Here is a 19350-nt window from a genome sequence, read left to right as displayed (position 1 = left end):
AAAGATTAACTGGGAGTTTTTGATGAATTTTATATCGATCATTTGACCGATTACAATGTCTGCAATCGTGCATTTTAAGCTCTAAGTACGTTTCAAATCGAGTGACACGGCAGTAAATCTATAGCAGTCTTCGATGTAAACTCTCCTCGTTGCAAATTAATCGCAGGAGTAACTGTGTTACTTTCTAACGCGTTACCGGCTGACAGTAGGATCAGTTTGTTGTGTAATCCAATAAGCTCCAGTCCGTATTTCCCCTCAAGCCCATCTGGCTCACTGGCAGGGTTTGTTTACTGGCGAAGGGGCTGGGAAGAAGGGGATCCTACAGGACCAGGGAGACTCTCCAACCTACCTCTGTCTGTGGAAGAAGAAGAAAAGGAAAAAAACAACTATAAACTCCGATAAACCTACTTCCCTCTCGTGTAGATACACACTTTTGACCGTAGCGGGCCGCCGTGCAGTGCATTGAGCACAAGTTGGAGCGTGTATGTGAATTTCTTTTCTTTTTTTTTTAAATTCCCAAACAAAAACAAAAAAGGAGAGTGTGCTTCTGCTTCTGAGCTGCGACGAAGTCTGCGCTGTCAGCCTTTCGGAGAGCGGAGGTGTTGCTGAAATATCTGCACGGACTGTGGAGGAAGTTTTCCAGCCAAGCCGACAAAATTCACAACACAAACATGAAAACTGGGCTGTTTTTTGCTCGCTGTGGGACTTGACGGGATTTTTTTCTTTTTTTCTGTCTCTCTATCTCGCTCCCTCTTTTTTTCACGCCAACGTTACGCCACGCATGCCACAACCATCGAGTCAGCAGCAAACGACTCCCCTTAAAAAAAAAAATCCCTCTGAATTACCTCAAAGCTCGCTTTTATTAAGATTTTCGTGCATGCATCATTTCTATTTTTTGAGGGTGAAATGCATTGCAGCCGAGTAGCCACACGTCGCATTTGGTGAAGTTAAAATTAACTGAGGGGGCTGCTGAAAAGCGGCGCAAACTTCACTTGTGGCCTGAGCTGGAGTAGAGCAGGAGCCAGGCTAGCTAGCTCAACTGTAGCACCAGCGCTAACTAGCTTTTTCTCGGCTAGCGAGTCTGTTTTGCACTTTTTTTTTTTACCGACACGGATACACTCAGCTGGGCCAGAATAACAACCAAAAAGCACTTAAAGTCCTAAAAAAGAGCACCCACTCCCTGTGTTGGCGTTTGTTGATGGTGGCGCCCCCCCCAGTGAGGTGGCTAACTTTAGCAGCAGCAGCACTGCTAGCTTGTGTTTGACTGAACACGTTGGAGTTGTTCCTCCGCCCATCTTCCGGGATGTCTTTTATTTATTTTTGTTTACCTGTTGGCCCACGGCGCAAAACAAAACCAGTTTCCTGAAGGTACTTCTCTCTCTCAAGTCCAAACTGTCCTGCTCGTCGGGAGACTTTTCTTTTTATATTTTTCTGATTTTCGACCGGGAGTAAGCGCTGCATGGTGTCAGATATGTGGCTCCGGACTTTGCGTTTGGGGTTTGTTTTGACCGCAGTCTGCTTTATGATGAGCTGTCACCAAGCGAATGCAGAGAGTAAGTAACACCAATTTTCACATTTTCTGTTAAGGTCTTTTTTTTTTTTTTAAAAACTGTGTGAAACTGAGAGTAAGTAGCTGTTTGTGCTGTGCAGATGCCACTTTTCTACCCTGAGAGAAAGCAGAAGTTTTATGCGAAAAAGAGCGGAAAACGCACAGATTGAAATTACGCTTGATTAAAATTTTTTAAAAATGACAGCCAAGTGTTGCGAAAATTCTCCTCAGTTGCCGGTGATTGGGTTAACGAAAGCAATCAAAAAAATCTTTACGCATATTTTAATAGTGCCAAGATAATGGTTGATCGATTTCATAAGTGACTTATCAGGTTTTCTTTATCTACAGATATTTACACCCACGTAGTAGCTGCTGTAGTTATTATATGAACATCCAAAAACACAGTAAATCACTATTATTATTATTATTATTACGGTTTTACTCTTAAATAAAGCAAACATCCCGCTGATTAGTGCGGATACCCTGCTGCAATATTGGCATACTGTTTTTTTTTTTTTCTTTTCTTGTTTTGTTAGTGATGGTGAGTTGATAAAAAGCACGCAGGCTGCAGCAGCAGTGCTGTAGACAGCCCCTGCATTGAAGGGACAAAGGTTAGCAGTTATCGGCTGTGTGAGTCTGCACTAACTGTAAACAAATTAAGTAAGTAGTCTGAGAATTTAGTAGAATTAATTGGTTGTTATTGTAGATGCTTAAGCTTGGCTTGTTGCTCTGCTCGGTGCAGGAATGTGACAATAAGCCCTCTTTACAGCCCCTCACAATCCCTTTTACACTCGCCAGCCCTGGTGATAAGAATGAATGAACGGCATTTGCAGTGACTCTGCAAACTGACAGTTTTCCACTGAGTCTTTATTATGAGGGAAATATTACTAAGAAAAGGTGTGGGACACTTTTAAAGATGTCTACACAGCGGAGTAGTGACATGGCAAAGATCAGTCATTGCCCCATATACCAGGAAGTTCAGTTTTTATCAGAGCAGATGATTCATGCCAGGTTATCTTTGATTTATAGGTCAGAAGAAGAATTTTAAAAACTTTTTTTTTATAATCTGCAAATAACTCGTGGGTTGTTTCCTTATTGTCCAGCCAGAATAACTTGTTGAAATAATGCTTGGCACAGCCTTTGGTGGAAGAATATTGGCTCGTGTTTGGTCCATCTGTCAATACTTTTTGAGTTTTATACAGTGAAATTACTCCCGAAGTGACTTTAACATTAAATGACTTTAATGTTAAAATCAGACTTTAAATGCGGTTTAAATGCTTTTTTTAATATGATCTTCAAAAGTCCGATGTAAACGGTAAACTCTAACCAGTTTTCCTCAAGTTGTTTGTTTACAAAAATGTTCGCCTGTAGGTTCATTTGATGGTCAATTTTGTGCACGGTTGCAAAATAAAAACGATTTTGTACTCATCACTTTTAATCCTGTTTAATTATAATATAATATCCTAGAGAAAATGCTCTGCTTTGTGGTACAGTTCTGTGACACAAGCACAAAAACACATTTTTTATAGATGAACAGATAAACAAGCCCCTCCCGTGTATGTGCATTATGACATATATAAGTGTGTGCACAAACACTCCAGAGCCCCAGGTAGCTTTGACACTCATACTGCTTCACTATATGGCATTGGTTTGACGTAAGAGGCAATCGGACGAAAAGAAAAAGCGCAGAGTCTCTTGCCTTTCATCAGATTTAAATGAGGAGCGATTGGAGCGATGCCATCAAGTCAGGCTGAGCGAGAATTTTAAGATATAAATCTGAAGCAAGTTGTGTAATTGCCGTGCAGCCCCCCTCTCGCTCCTCTCAGACTTAAGGGTGAACCACAGACGGGAAGAGTGGAACCTGGGCCCCACACTGCTCGATTTCATAAGCTGCCCTGACCAGTGTTGAAGTCAGAAAATCTTTTGAGCTACTTGTTTTTCGCTGCCCAGCTCAGCTTGATGGAAAAATTCACTTAATAATGGAAACTTCATATTCACTGTGAATTGATTTCATTTACTAAACATCCATTGAAAATGTTGAAGCAGTCACCATTTTTGGTAAATATTGCGTTTTTTACGCTTTTAGCTGAACCTGTAAAAAGTACCACAGATCGATTACAAAGATTTGGTTTTGGTTTTTTTTACATTCACACTTTGAACATTTGGCCACCGCAGAACTGATGTGATAAACATCATCTTCAGCTATTTATAAGTGTCATCTTCTTTACTGATGTGACAATGCAAGTCACCAAGAAGAGTAATTGCCAATACATACATCCAATCTACTGTGCAATATAAAGCACCTTGAGGCGACTGTTGTTGTGATTTGGCGCTATATAAATAAAATTGAATTGAATAAAATTGAATTGAATTGAATTGAAACTGGAAATATGACTGAAAGTGCCAGAAGTTTACGATTCAGAAAGCAAATAATGTAGAAATAAAACAAAAATTCAAACAAAATAAGCCTGCAGGTAGAAATTTATGCAAAGTTGTTTGTTAACATAGTTTACTTCACTGAACAGTTTTTTTCTTTAAATGAGGGCAGCAGAAACAGGTGCTTAGTTTGGGGTTGTGAGGGATTAGAGATGTTCCTGCTGACTAACTTAACATTTGTTTTAACGTCAGGGGAAAAAACAGACTAGTTAATTCTAATTTTAAAAAACAACCGACTTTTAGAACCTCTAATCTGTGTAATCTTGCTCTGTTGTTAAATTCTGTTAGTACTTCCCCAAATTATGTACTGTCACCTTTAAAAGATACTCTGTGTGCTGTCACATGACTGTTCTGTGACTCCCCCGTCCGGTCTGTGACATGAAAACATCATGGAGGAAATGGCAAACACTGAACCAACTGCGCAGTTTGAGCAGTTTGTACCAAATAAAAATGGTGTTTTTGCTGTTATTTGGACGCTACTTTGGTTTTAGTAAAGACGACATCAACCAAAGCAAAGAGAACAAAAAAGAGTGCGAAAAAATAAGGCCATACATCAGTCTGTTCCAGCACTTGGAGTACAAATAAATCAATATATAAATATTCAAGGTCTTATCACAGCTCATCTTATCACAAATTTAAAAATATATTATTAAATATAAAATGTATAAAAGCATGAGCTGCTTCTATCTTATGTCCCCTTACATCGCACTTCAAGGGCTCAGGTGGTCGAGTCGTGTTATTGTTGTGCCATGATAACATATCACCTTAAGAGCGTTAAACAGCCGGGGCTCACCATGAAGCCACCGGCACCCTGTTGTCAAGCACCACTTTGGTCAAAAAATCAGGCAGCGATCCAGCGACCTGGTGTCCTTGATTTACGCCACCCGACAAGAAGAGCAATTGTAGGGCGATGAAACTGTCCCTTCCCCCCCGCCACCTCTTCAAAAACACTACACACAAGCTGCCACTGTGCCCTCAAGTACCAAAGTCACGAGTGCAGTTGACATGTATACAATAGTGTGATTTTTGCATTTGTCACCCGAAACAATGGCTCTCTAATCCTTGTTGGCACGTTCAGGTTTGAAATTTATGCACTGCTTAAAAACGGTAATCTGACACACCTGCACTCATTCGTTTTATCCACTCATGCTGACGGTGAAACCTTGTAGTTTCTGATCTTTACCCTTGACACTGTGCCCTTGTTTAAAGAAAATATGCTTGTTAGCGTGCTGTCACACTTTAGAGGTAATAATTACCTCGGTGCTCGTGCTGTTTGTATGAACTCTGTGGTTTTTTTTTAAAAGGCTCTTATGAATCCCGGTGGTTAAAGCCAGTAGTGACATTAGCTGTTTTGGTTGCTACTGCACTGTGTCAGCAGTTTTGCAAAGTAACAGGCGCCCCAAATTTAAAATGAAGGACAAATAATAGGGTTGTGATTTATATTTTTACATAAAAAGGGGGTTGTATTGCTAACCAGCAGAAAGAATAATGTGTGAGTGCCGCTGAGTGGGTACTAAATGATCTTTGGTCCACAGCCACAGTATACAAATCACACAATCCCAAGGGGGAACTTTGTGTTGTGGTCAGGCTCTCTGTTTTACTCAGTTTCACTCTATTTAAAGACTGAGGACTGATTTCTTTGGTTTTAACGTTTTCCTCGTTTTTTTGCACTGTATTGTTAATGTGCTGTGGTTCCCAGTTGTTGACATATTTGATGATTAACCTCTCAACCCACGCCTGCTTTCTGGACTCTTGTAAGAGATTCTACACTGCGGAGGACGACTTTGACTCTTGACCAATTTCTGAAGAAAGTTGCATCTTTTCAGAATCGTAGTAATCTCACTTTCTGGCTGTTGTAATATCCGACCTTGCACAATTGAAAATATGATAAACTTCTGAGCTGTAATTGGTGCTCAGAAGCTCTCGATAGCAGATAGTTGGATGGGTTTTTTTTTAATAAATACAACATTTAGTTGAAGTAATTCTTAGAATAGTTTGAGCACGATGTTAAATAAATGAAACCTTATTTTAACAATTAAAAGTAATTTTCACTTTGAGGTTTTAAAACCCGTCTTAAAGAGGATCACATCACGTGCCAGTTTGTGAATCTTCAGTTAGTTGTAGCCCTGTTTGAGAAAACAACACAACAGTGAAACTTAGAAAAGGGAAGTGTTGCAATCACTGAGTGCTTGCGCTCCTGCATGCTTATTGAGGCACAGTGATAATATACACCATCAGCCTAACAGCCCGAACCCCCCCATCCACTTCCTTCTCTACATCAGAAGCCGTCTGTGCCTGTTGATGCTTGCAGCTGTAGTGAAAGGATTGCGGTTTTGTACGTAGTGCCACTGCGCACAAAGTGGACAGATTGTGGCGCTCAGACTGTGCAGCATTTACTCCTTTTGGTTCAGATATGCACACAATTTGTGTTCTGCATTAAAGCTTCAGTGAGCTATAGATTAGTGCATGTTGATTCAAATTAAAGTGCAACTTGTGACCTAGGCGGGATTTACACGAGGCATTCACAATCTGTTAACTGTGTGGATTAATTATGAGGACAGTAACATCATAACAGTGTCTGCATTTACTCATGAAATTAATTGTGTGGTATTGTTTGCTGTATGGCTTCATTATTATATAGAATTGGGACATGGCAGTTGCATAACTCGGGTCACACTGTTGGAGCTTGTGGATAGATTTTTTTTTTTCTCTCATATGTGATCAACCTCTATGGATTTCCTTTTTGCCTGATTGACTTTTATTACAGTCTGATTACATCGTGAACCAGACCACCTTCAAACATCAACCAATGAATCTGAGTGCAATAATGTGCCGTAGAGCTTTTAGAGCGATTAGTCGATGAGCTGGTTAAGGGAGAATTAATCTGCTTGTGTTCTGATGTGAAATTTCTTTCACATTGTCCAACCCTTAAGTTGGATTGTGCACTCCGAAAGTCAGAAAAGCCCCACCAACCCTGACTTCTTAAACAAGTAAAACTGTAATACTTGCAATCTGTATTACCGCTGCTGTGTATTTGTAACTCACTGTATAAGCTATACACAGAGCACCCTCCAAGCACGCGGATGTGCTACAGCGATGTTTTTAAGCGCAATAAAAACAGGCATTGTGCTGTATTGCTAATGATGGATGAATGGCTTTACCTTGCTAGGGAGCACAACAAAGGCTGCTTTTCCATCTGCTACTACTGGAATGCAGTCAACTTGGGAATGACGTCACTCCCAGCTCCAATATCCAGCTTCTGAGGTAAAAGGGGTAAAAGGAACGCTGCATGAATCCATGTCTGGAAAACTGGGTGATATTGACATAAGGTTGAGTTCCAGACCAGTTGGCTTTAAAAAAAAAAAAATGTTTTATGCATAAAATGATTAAACAATGACAAATAATAATCTGCTTAATTATCAGCTTTGAAAATAATTGTTGGGCTGCAACTTATCATATGGTCTATAGCCCCCCCTTCACACATGCACTGCAGCCATTTTCTACCTGGTGGTGCACAAGTTGTGTTGGACATTAGTACAAAGTCTGTGATGTCGGATTGCACTGGTTTATGCCAATGCGAGAGTAACGCAGGTAACAGTCCAGTTAATATACCAATACATATGGTACCATTTGATTTTAAAATACTTCAAGAAATAATTCAAGTTGAGTTAGTTTCAAAAACATCCAAAGTATTACGTTTCTTTTGTTATTCTGAAATGGACGTATTGAATTGGGTATCGAGAATTGCTTAATTCTGCCGGTATCGTTATACACATTCCTACCCGCGTGTTCCTCCTAGGCAGCACGCTCACTTAGGGCCATGTATATACTGTATATGGTTGCAGACACAGACAGGAAGCTGAAGTTGTGTAATTGGTACATTGTAATGTAAGTTTTCTGTACACTAGTCCACATGGTCACAAATAACATGCAAGCACATGGACATCAACACGGATCCTTGTGCTCACCGTGTCATGATAAAATTGACCTCATGCGGACCAGACTTCTGATGTGGAAAGTACAGTCCGGGTGTAAGGGTGTTTGTATTTCATTCTTAATAAAGGGGCCAGGCACCCAGCCATCATCTCACTTTCATCTTCTTTCCAGTAGCCTCGCAAACTTCAGCTGGGCACCACGTCCATTTGTCAGGTTGCTTGCGTCGCCTAGGGCACAAGTGTGACTTTATTGGTATTGTGTCTTGACCTCTGCGCGTGCAATGTAAAGGATATACGGGTATTTTACACCATCTCTTCTGGTCATCCGAAATTCACAGGACATCGTTTCATATCTGCACTGTTTAGTCGTTTAAACCAAACTCTGGTTTGTTTTCCCGCTTGGTCCGCTTCATTTCTGTGGATGTAATTGCATTCAGGTGCGGACCAACACGACTGCACCAGGACCCTTTAGAGGAGCTGGTCTCATTTTTTTCCAGATGAACTCAAGAGTCGTTCATTTATGGTGAGAAGGTGTTCAGACCTCGAACCAACCTAACTGTTAAGTGTACACTCTAAGTTTGAGCTAAGTCCCTTCCAGGTGCCAGCTTTTCTTTGCATTTTGGGATTGGACAGAGTACCGTAGACCAGCGGTCTCCAACCCCCGGGCCACGGACAACTCAAGGACCAGTACCGGTCCGTGAGTCGTTTGGTACTGGGCCACGAGAGTTCAGGCTCGGGTGTGAAATGTATGGTTTTCAGGGTTTTTATTGGTTTTTAGAGTTTTTTAAAAAAAAAATTTTTTATCGTTAACTCTGTTTCCCAAGGGTCTTTTCTCGTGTGTTGTGGATAAATGTTCTTTTTTTTGTTACCAGTACTGGTTTTATTTTGTTGTATTTATCCACGACACCTTAAAGGCCAGTCCTTAAAAATACTGTCGGACATAAACCGGTCCGTGGCGCAAAAAAAGGTTGGGGACCGCTGCCGTAGACATGCTCAGATAAATTTGAATACTCTCCATGTTATCTACTCGTCCAAAACAGAGCACCTGTATTTAGCGTTGATTCTCCCGCTCTGGACACATCTGGCAATAAGCGTACTGAATGTCCTCACGTGGTTTGTAGTGACATGTTTTGTATTTCTTGGCGTTTTCTTTGTGTGAAAAGAACCAAACCTGTTGGCTGCTACATGCTTATGAAATGTCAGAAATACCGGAAAATAGCCGCAATCTCCAATCGTCCATCATATTTCTCCATCGTTTGATCTACGAAATGTTCAGAACTCAGACATATTCACATTACAGTGAATAATTTACATTGAAAGCAGCAAATCTCCTCCAGCTCTGAGAAGCTGATTATTTGTTTAACTAACTGCTTATCAGAATGTTTTTTCAGTGCTAATGATCTGCATTTTTCCCTCATCCAGATAAGATAATCCAGACACGGTATTATATTGTGGACGTGTAAATGGAGGCTGGGTTATTTGAGCTTTAAATGATAATTAACAAAATGCCTAAAGAGGCCAAAACCAGCTATTTATCCTGCTGATGAATGGTGTTAAAAGACCCAGTTTTTCATAATAAAAGAATATGTTGCTCAAAAGAATTCTCTTTCGTCTTTTCGTGCGATTTGTTGCTCATTATAAATTTCATTTAGTGAAAACATTTACACTGTGATTATTATAGTTATTATTAATACATTTCTGCTTGCTCTTTTGTGTGTCCAAAATGGGAAACTATCATAGTGCTCCTATTGGATTAATCTTAAAAGTTCATCTCTCTAAAAGGTGTAGGCAGCGAGAGACATGATGGCTGTGGTGAATAGAAATGTGCCCCTCTAATGACTCTAATTGATGACTCAAAGCAGTCTTTTCAGTCCTCTCTGGCTCAGAGCAAGGGATGGATGGAGAGTGGGAGCTGGCCTATTGACAATAGAAACCTTTGTGAAATCTCCCAGTTTCTCTGTTTCTCCGCAATACCGGGAGCATGTAAATTCATCAGTGTGCCCAATTTGTCTTGTTTCATTCATGACATGTTGTCATGGGCTAAATTTAAGCTGCCTTATTTTTTGTCCTTTTTGTCTGCCAAAGTTTTGTTTTTGAACTTGCTGTTCACAGGTAGAGAAGAGCGCTCGGACAGTTTCTTTCTCTGCCGCAGCTCCAAAATTCCTCACTTACACACCAGGGCTGCTATGTTCCACTTTCCAATGTGAGCCACTATCGGTACGACTGGAGTGTATTAGATTCTCTATTGGGAATGTGGTGCTAAAAATACTGGCCTGGCTGAAAGTGTACACTGATAGGAACTTGCACTCGCCGCCCTGTGATTATTCCCCTTCTCATTTTAGTCCTCTGCTTTTTGCCTTAGCTGTGACTACACAGCCACTGACCCTTCGTATTGTAAACTTCGGCTGTTGTTTGTTCTTTTTAATGGCGTTGCTCGACTGTGTGTGGGGCCTTGTATGATACAGAGAGAAGCTTGTAGTTGTAAATGTGTTTCCTAATGGATCTACAGTAGGCTGCTGGCAGTTTGTCAGTCAGTTTGATGAGAAAAGTTTAAATTTGAAGTAGATGTGCTGAAAGTAAAAGGATTGTGGCCCGTCATATGTGCTTACAACTTAGCAGTGCCTCCAAGGAGAGCCGCTGATCTTTGTGTAGTTTAAGAAGAGAAATGTGCCTTTTAACAAACTGAGCTGCTTTTAATGGGCAGCAGCTGAAACCCGCATTTGAACATTTTACGCTCCGTTTTAAACACGCCTCAGAGTTGTAGGCTCAACTCCAGATAAGTGCCGGAGAATTAGCTTCCTGGTTAAGGTTACAAAGTGAAACGCTTGTTGTTCAGTCTCCCGGTGACTGGACTCTGTGTTTGTGCTCTGCTTGTCTTGTACTGTTATGCAACAGAAGGTGTAAAATGAGCTGCGGCCATAAAGAGAAGTACACCTAGTGGTTACATTCGTCTCCACACGGCTGACCGGTTGACTGGTTGATGTGCCCAGCTCAGCGGTTGGCCCTTTGGTAAACAAATACGGTCCACTCTCAGCAGGTCGCACACCTCCAGCATGACTAAGGCTGGGGTGACCCATATAGCACTTCCATGTGGTTAAGAGTTTGGCTGATTTGAAGGAAGGCATTTTAGGAAATTACCTTTAGTTTTCTTTATACTCAACTCCCTGTGTGTGTTGTTTATTTTTTTGTAGCTCTTGCAGCCTACTGGACATTCACCTGAAGCTGAAGAAATCCATTTATTTATTGATAAAATAGTTAGATTATTGATTGATATTGATTTCTGCTGCAATTAATAAAAGTAATTTTATGTCTGCATGACTCTTAAACCTGGCACAGTCATCAAAAGTTTAAAAACTTTTAATTCATGCCTTATTTTTGAATTCTTTCTATTTCAAGCTGGGCATGTTCTGTTTACATAAATATGCAGGACAGGAAAATTAGTTCAGGGTGAGTAAAAATGTGACAGGAGTTTAAAAAAAGTACCCAGAAACTGCTGTGGTTCCTAGGGTTAGCTGTAATATTGTTGAGTTTTGGACTAAACATAAGCAGTGGTGTCAAAATAACACTTGACAGACGAATGATAGTTTCAGGCTTACATTAATCTCACGTGTTGCGTCACAGCAATACAGTAGACAGAAAAACATGTAACCCGTCTGCGGGGTGGCATAGTTCAGGAATTTCTCATCGAACAGGATCATGTGTCTGGGTGAGCACTGACAAAGCCACAAATCTGCTACTGGTGCAATACATGGCCATTACCAAGGACAAATATTTTTAATGCATTAGCTAATGTTTTTTATGGTCTTGAGTTACAGAAGCAACTCCACAAATCAACTCGGCATAACCAAGGATGAGCATAGCCTCACGTTGATGACAGCGCTCCATATTTGACAGAGGCTCACAGACAGATATGTGGTTGCTAAACAAAATGTCAAGGAAGATGGTCTGGTCTTTATCAAAGTTAGGGACATAGCCACATATTTTCTTCAGGAAAGAAATATCTCCTAATTATCAAGAGATCTATTTTTCCCCCTATCTGTCATGTCTTACTTCTTCAACCTTGTTTTTCCTGTGCACAGAGCAGACATCTTGTGTAATGCACGTTCGCACTGAGAAAAGCAGACAACACATAAGATTAATTGTCCTTAGACATTTTTTTGTCTTCACACCCAAGAGCCAAAACATTTTTCTGACATGCATCACAGTTTCGTCACTCTTAACGGCGTACTGTACATTTGAACCTCTCCACCAGTTTACCATTTATTATTCTGTATGTGACACTAGAACTAGTTTCTAAAGAATATGTTTCTGTCTTTCCTCGATTCTCTTTTCAGTTTGTCCAAGCAAGGACATCCGCAACAATGTGACCAACCTGCGGACGCTCGAGAATTGTACTGTGATTGAAGGCCACCTGAAGATCCTGCTCATGTTCAGGACCAGGCCTGAGGATTTCAGAGGCATCAGTTTCCCCAAGCTGACAGTCATCACCGACTATCTGTTGCTCTTCAGAGTTTATGGGCTAGAGAGCCTCAGCGAACTCTTCCCCAACCTGACGGTCATCAGAGGCAACAACCTCTTCTTCAACTATGCCCTGGTTGTGTTTGAGATGCTCCAGTTGCGCGAGATCGGCCTTCATAGTCTGATGAACATCACCAGAGGAGCTGTGAGAATTGAGAAGAACCCTGATCTCTGCTATCTCTCCACCCTGGACTGGTCCAAGATCCTGGACTCGGTGGAGGACAACTACATCGTGGCCAACAAGAATGACAGAGAGTGTGGCGATGTGTGTCCAGGGGCGGCAGTCGGAAAGACCACCTGCCAGACGACCACCCTCAACGGGCACTTCAGTGAACGCTGCTGGACCCACAACCACTGTCAGAGAAGTAAGCAGCTTTTTATTAAGATTATCCACTAAAACTAAAAGGTGTGCTATCTGTGATGCAACCACCTATTAACACATCCATCCATCCACTAATGTATTCATCTCTTCTCATCCATTCATCCATGTCAAGTCAAGTTTGTTTATATACCACATTTAAAAATCAGCAGCTGTTGACTAAAGTGCTGTATTAAAAACAAAAAATAGATAAAATCAAATGACATAAAACAAAGGACAAAATGATAGCCTTTAAAAAAGGAAACATAAAGTGAGAAAATCTGAGTAAAAACAACACAAATAAAATGAACTCTGAACTCAGTTTAGAAGCCAAACATTAAAAATGGTTTTCAGGTGTCTAGTGTCAGAGAGGTCCTAATGTTGGCCAGTTTGATTCACAGTTTTGGCAAAGCAACTGCAAAGGTTTGTCAGAACTTAGATTATTGTTACACACTTCTAGATTCCTTGCAAAGGATTTTTATTTTTTTATTTTAAAAAAAAACATTTTTAAAGGGCTGAGGTAAAAGTCAGTGCAAAAACAGTGCAGCAGGGCCTTCAGAAGAATTGATTTTTGAGTGGCACGTAAATCATCTGCATATAAGTGAAACGCAATGCCATATTTTTTTTTGTTTTTAAAAATGAGCAAGGGGGAGCATATGAAATAGAAAAAAGGGCTTTTGAGAAGATGTATCTGCGGTATCAAATGCAGCGCTGAGGTCTAAAAGTACTAAAATGGCAGAATCTCCTTAGTCAGTAATACTTAAAAGGCATTTAACTTGAAAGCTCAGTTTTTCCATCCATCCATCCATCCAGTGAAACACCATTCCAGGCCACCTACCCATTCATCCCGAACCTTTCAGTGACTCAAATAGTCATAAGCTTTCTTTTGTAACAAATGTTTTTAAATACAAATTCATTGGAAATTCAAATTCACTTCTAAATCTACATTTGCCAGTTTAAATATACAAAGATAAAACTTAAAAGGTCTAAAAAAAACAGTCCTGCAATAAATCTGGCCTTCACGAGGAGGATAATGTCCAGTTTTCCCTGAAAATGTTTGAGGTTGTGTGTATTCGGCTGTGTGATCATTCTTGAATGATGCAGTTTGACATTGACCCGTTTCTATTGTTTGCTTATACCCTTATTGATATTAATATGAACAAAAGAACATGGCTACCTGTATGGATAGCATGGCCATGTGGATAGCATGAAAGGGCATGGAGGGCACCACAGGAGCTCCTCGTGACATAGCAGGCATTAATGACAGCAGACTGATTGTAAAATGGCTTAAAGCAGAGGTGGTGCGGTTAAATTATGTTTTTGTATGCAGGCTGAAGCATCTTAACTGGCATCGCATATGATATTTGCCAATAGGATGTGTAGAAGGAACTCAGCTGAAGCATCGGCTGATGTGTTGTGGCACTGATTGCTGGTTGAGCTTGACTTGTGGGCTGCCAGAGCCCAAGCTGTGCTCATTTTGTTGAAAGATATTTGTTATTTCCACACAGGTGAATTGCTTTTGCTTCTGTTGTTGACCAAAGGCTCTCTCTTTGGCTCGAGCTGAGCCTAATAGGGAGTGACAGCTGAAAGGTCACCGATGTAAAGGAAAATTGTGCCCTGGATTTACAACACAGCACAACACAAAACAAGGGCTTCAGTACAAAATGTAATGCAGCAAAATCTTCTTCATAGCTTGATTTTCAGTGTAATTGTGTATTTAAAGTCATAATAAAATGAAATTCCATCGAAACATAAAACCAAGTGAGGGCTATTGTGTTTCAATGCATTTGTTTCCTTCAACAATTTTAATTAAGGGAGTTATTGAAATTTTCAGATCTTTTTATAATGATTATTCTTAAATAATGTCTTGATTTGTCTATCTCAAGTCGAGATCTATTTACGAGCCACCATTTTTATCTGGAGATAAACTTGGCACAGTTTGTTCCCCTTTATGTCACCATTTAGTGTCTGCAGCAGTCAAAAAAATCATGTGGTTTTTTTCCCATGATTATATAAGAAACTGTGTAGTTTGTTAAGATTTTTGCCAGCGATTAGTGGCAGCTTTGCAGAGCCTTTCTCAGCTTCTTTTCATTGGTACATCATTATTTCCATTGGCGTTTGCCACACGTCTAACCCGTCTAGCTTTTACAGAGTTCAGTTCAACTTAAGTCAAATAAGAGCAGATGAGGGCATTTGTTAGAAACAAAACATGTCTTTGTGTCAGAGTAAATCTCATAAATATAAAATACAGAGACATAACAAAACAAAAATGGGCATGTAGCTCCTTCTTGATGTTGAAATATCAGCCCTCTGTCATGTGCTAGGGTAAGTTAAGTAGGCCAAGCTCTGTGTCAATGTTGCCTGAACTGTACTCTAATGTGATGCAACACCTTTCCAGTTAGTCTGTGAATGTTTACTCTCAATAAACTGTAGTGTCGTCATTTCTTATGTTGTGGGGACGTTGTATAGAAGACGTTAGACATCATGGAACATTGTTCATTACCCTCGTAAGTGCACTTATCGTGCCTTTTACTGTACAACAACAAGCCCACCCCTTTACACACAAAGAGTTCAAGTTCAAGTGCTGAGAAGAGTTTTACACATGGGTGTCGCCTGAACACCTCGGCCCACATCATTACACAACACTGCCTACATTATGTCCTGATGCATGCTCAATAATCCAGGTAAGGAAATCCCAGAAAGTTGATTCTGTTCATCTGCATGCAGCGCTTTCAATTGGAGAAACGTTTCATCACTCATCTGAGTGTCTTCTTCAGTCTCAGGTTTATGAACCGTAAAGTTTCAGTTGAAGCCACTGGAGATCCCATATGTGTCAAGATTATCGGAACAGCTCCAAACACAGCATCTCTGTGGCTTTCAAACCCAAAAACTGAACTCAAAGGGCTTTATATTGTAAGTAAAGACCCTACGATATTAAAAAGAAACCTCCAAAATCACTTGATCCCCATAAGCAAGCACTTGGCGACACTGGGAAGGAAAAACTCCCACTTAACAGGAAGAAACCTGGGCTCGGGGAGGGGCAGCAATCTGTTGTGAACGGTTGGGAAAAAGGGGAAAGAGAAGAGAGCAGAAAGAGAGCACAAAATACAGTAGTAGTGTATAAACAACCAGAGAGGATGAAGAGTATCAGGAAAACTAAACAACCTCTAGCTAAGTTGATGGCATAACACAGAAGAGCTACCTCGTTACTATACTGTCTGTTTACACCTACATGCCAGTGGCGAGGATGGATATCCTGGACAGGGAGTAGAGACGCTGAACTGAGGAGGCACCCACCATGTTAGAGTGCTGTAATTGTAGCCATTTCCCAAGTGTCAGTGAATAATACTCATGGTCACTGATCAATGGCAGTGACAGTTTGAATATTAACAGTCATGAAACTGAGGTTGGGGCTGATTGTTTTGCACTGGTAGGAGTTTCGGCTCCCACTGAAAAACTGGGACTGCCTAGATTAGTTTAACAAGTCCACTGAACCAGTTTTTTTTCTTTCTTTTCCAAGCCCTTACTCATGTTTGTTTGCAGCAGCGGTAGTTTCTGTTGCGCTGAGCGGGGCCTATTATTACGCTCTTCAGCGCCTTTGCCACTGAGAAGTGTGTTTATAGATTTTCCACTAATGACTTTTTTGCTTGTGGCCACTTGGCTCACAGTCATCTGAAGTCCTTCTGAAGTATCTGCAGAATCGGCTCAGAAGACCTGTTGTCAGTTTGCGGTGGCGGTGAAGTAAATCTTAATCCGGAAGTGTTTAAATAAAAAGTCTCACCGATGATTTCCTAATCGAGACGATGAATCAAGGCCAGATGCTGGCAGGCAAGCACTGATCTCCAATCATGGGCCTGTGGTATTGTGGTCTGTGACCTGCGGTTTTTTTGCCTACTTTCACTAAAGCATGAAAAGACCCGTTAAGCCCCAGCTAGAACCACAGGGCACAGTATTGCATTCGGTGTCCTCTTCTGATGTACCCTGTCACTGCTTTTTATAGACCTACAGGAGTGCTTCAAGTTAGAGGCTTTCCAAAAACTTGCTGCATTTATTTCCATGATGATTTACACAAAGGAACATGCATGCATGTTAAATATAAACACAGGAATACACCTGATAATAAAAGAAAAATGTAATGTAACCTCTTTCTAATGCATAATAATTAATCACTTTTACTGCTTTTTGCTTTTTTATTTTGTTGTAAAAGAAGAACTAAAATTTATGATACTGTGATACTGTTATTTTTAAAGGAAGCTTTGGATAGACAGTGGTTAAGTGCCAGGGGTGACTGTGGGTCTCTTTCACACACACACACACACACACACACACACACACACACACACACACACACACACACATTCTTTCTGCAGTCTGTACAACAGCATGCAACAAAGCTGCGCAACCACGAGGCTTGGCTTGGCTCCCATGTTTGGAGTAACAACCCATTTCTCTTCCCTGCTTCTATAACAGGGGTAATTTGAGCCTTTCGGCGAGCAGCCGCTGAAGATTCCCCCTCCTTTTTACCCCAAATTGGAAGCTTCCGTTCAGCATAGTGGCAAAGCACGGTTACAGGAGATGCTCATTACCAAATTTGATTAGATTTAGCTACAGGCGCGCACAAAAACACCATGTAAACAGCCGTAATAGTGTCAAAAACGAGGCACCGCCCTGCTCCCTTCTTTATATTTGCAATTTGCTCTTTGAAATGTTCAATTTCACTTTCAATTCTGTTTGTTATGAAGTTTCAATAAAACTAAATGCCAGACAGAAAATACACATCCACGTACAGTGCACTGGTTTTTCTGTAGTTTAGTCATTCCAAGATACAAAAATAATGTTTTTGTTTTATTTTTATTTATTTTTTTTACAAAAAATGACACAATCACCCCCCAATTAGACAGCTAAATTGTGGATTAATTAGTAACTGTATTTACCTGGGCCCAAAACAGTCTATGCTTTGAAGTCATTATATCAAATAACCTGAATAATAACACATAAACATAAAAGGTAAATAATGTTAAAGAAAAGTCAATTATATGTATTTTATTTTAGCTCTTTTTAACTAGGTCATTTACTAAAATCACACTCTCTTGTAGCCTGGATGTTGTTTGGAGGTTGAAGGCCGAACTCCATCGGTGCTCCGCTTCCGTACAGGTTAAGACGTGCCACGTCACTATTCAACACCAGTAACCAAATATTCACCTAAAATTAGACTGGGGAAATGTGCCAGGACACTGGAGCTGTATCGTCACCGCTAGACACTCGTTAGACTTTCTTACAGCGTCATTCGTGACACGGTACAACAGAACTGTACTGTGAAATGAAGTCAAATGAAACGCAGTGTTTGTATTTTCCCCTTTTTCTATAAAGTAGGCTAGTATAAAAGAATAAGGGGAGTTGGCGTGTAACCGAGGGTAACCACAGGTTTATCAGCGAAGAGTGATTTATTTATTCATATAAGAGAAAACATGACATTAAACCAAAAGCAGCGCACTCTGTGGTGCATTAAAGCCAAAGTGAACAAACAGAACAGAGATGTTTTTGCAGAAAGGAATGCTGCCTAACCCTAAGTGAACAAACAAGACACAAGACATGTACTGGCCATAACTCCCTAGAATACACACAGAACAGGAGGAGGAAAAAAAAACGTACTCGACAAATATAGAAGGAATAGAAAGAGTCTGGAGGCCAGTGACAGGACCGAGATGATGATGCTGTCAGTTTCTGTCAGCACCAGAGTTACGAGGCTTTAAACAGTAAGCTGTTACAAAACAACCAATCAGGAGCAGACACTTCAACAGGCAAGCCGACCAGTCAGGTCATTCAGAAAGAAACCTGCAGGTCTTATTTATAGAGGAATGTTCTGGCTACGGGACAGGCTTAATTCACTATTATAGTCAAATATTAAGCTTATAGAATGTAGTTTAAAAATGTGATCATTGTTAATTGATCAAAGCAGCAAGTTATAATCCACAGACGCAGATATTTTTCTTTCTGTGACCAGGAAAGTAATTTACAGAACAGTATCCTTCAAATGTGCAACAAGTGCCCCTGAAATAAATGAAGCCGGTTGAATAATGGTGCAATAAGTGTACTGTCCTCTCACCTCAGCGTTTGGGATCATTGGTAGATTATATGAATGGCACTACGTATGGTTCGTGTGTAGGCTGTAATTTAGCTGTAAAATCTCTTATTAAATGCAACTACTTCGTCCTGTACTTTAACCATCCATACACACTGAGTTCAGCTGAACCTCACAAGGGTTTGTGTGAACGTGCTTCTATGGCCACATGGTCTCCACAAGCTGAATACGTGCATGTCTTTTTAAAGAGACATCTAATGTGGCGCAAACCAAATCAGCGCCTTTATGCCAAAGAAAATATCGACACCCACTTTGAAAGACGTGGTCGCCAGTAACAGTCGATAGTTACAATACTCCTTCTTCTGTGCTTATTTTTGTTAATATCTGAAGTCTTCTGGCATTTTTGTCTGAGAGGCGAAACAACCAGGCCTTTATTTTCCTTTTAAAAACTGAAATTGTGAGCTGGCACGAG

At 40.5% G+C, this 19350-nt stretch overlaps 1 protein-coding gene across 1 annotated transcript in view; it reads left to right on the top strand.

Annotated features, from left to right (window-relative positions):
• insra (insulin receptor a) overlaps window positions 1-19350 on the top strand; it is a 66787-nt gene continuing 47437 nt past the window's right edge. Inside the window, exons 1-2 of the mRNA XM_005476595.4 lie at window positions 1-1553; window positions 12255-12803. Of these exons, the coding sequence (XP_005476652.1) occupies window positions 1460-1553; window positions 12255-12803 (643 nt within the window). The 5' untranslated portion in view covers window positions 1-1459. The remainder of the gene's footprint in view (window positions 1554-12254; window positions 12804-19350) is intronic.

This window comes from Oreochromis niloticus, linkage group LG18, assembly GCF_001858045.2.
Source record: "Oreochromis niloticus isolate F11D_XX linkage group LG18, O_niloticus_UMD_NMBU, whole genome shotgun sequence".
NCBI lineage: Eukaryota > Metazoa > Chordata > Actinopteri > Cichliformes > Cichlidae > Oreochromis > Oreochromis niloticus.
This window is presented reverse-complemented; position numbering and strand designations above follow the sequence as displayed.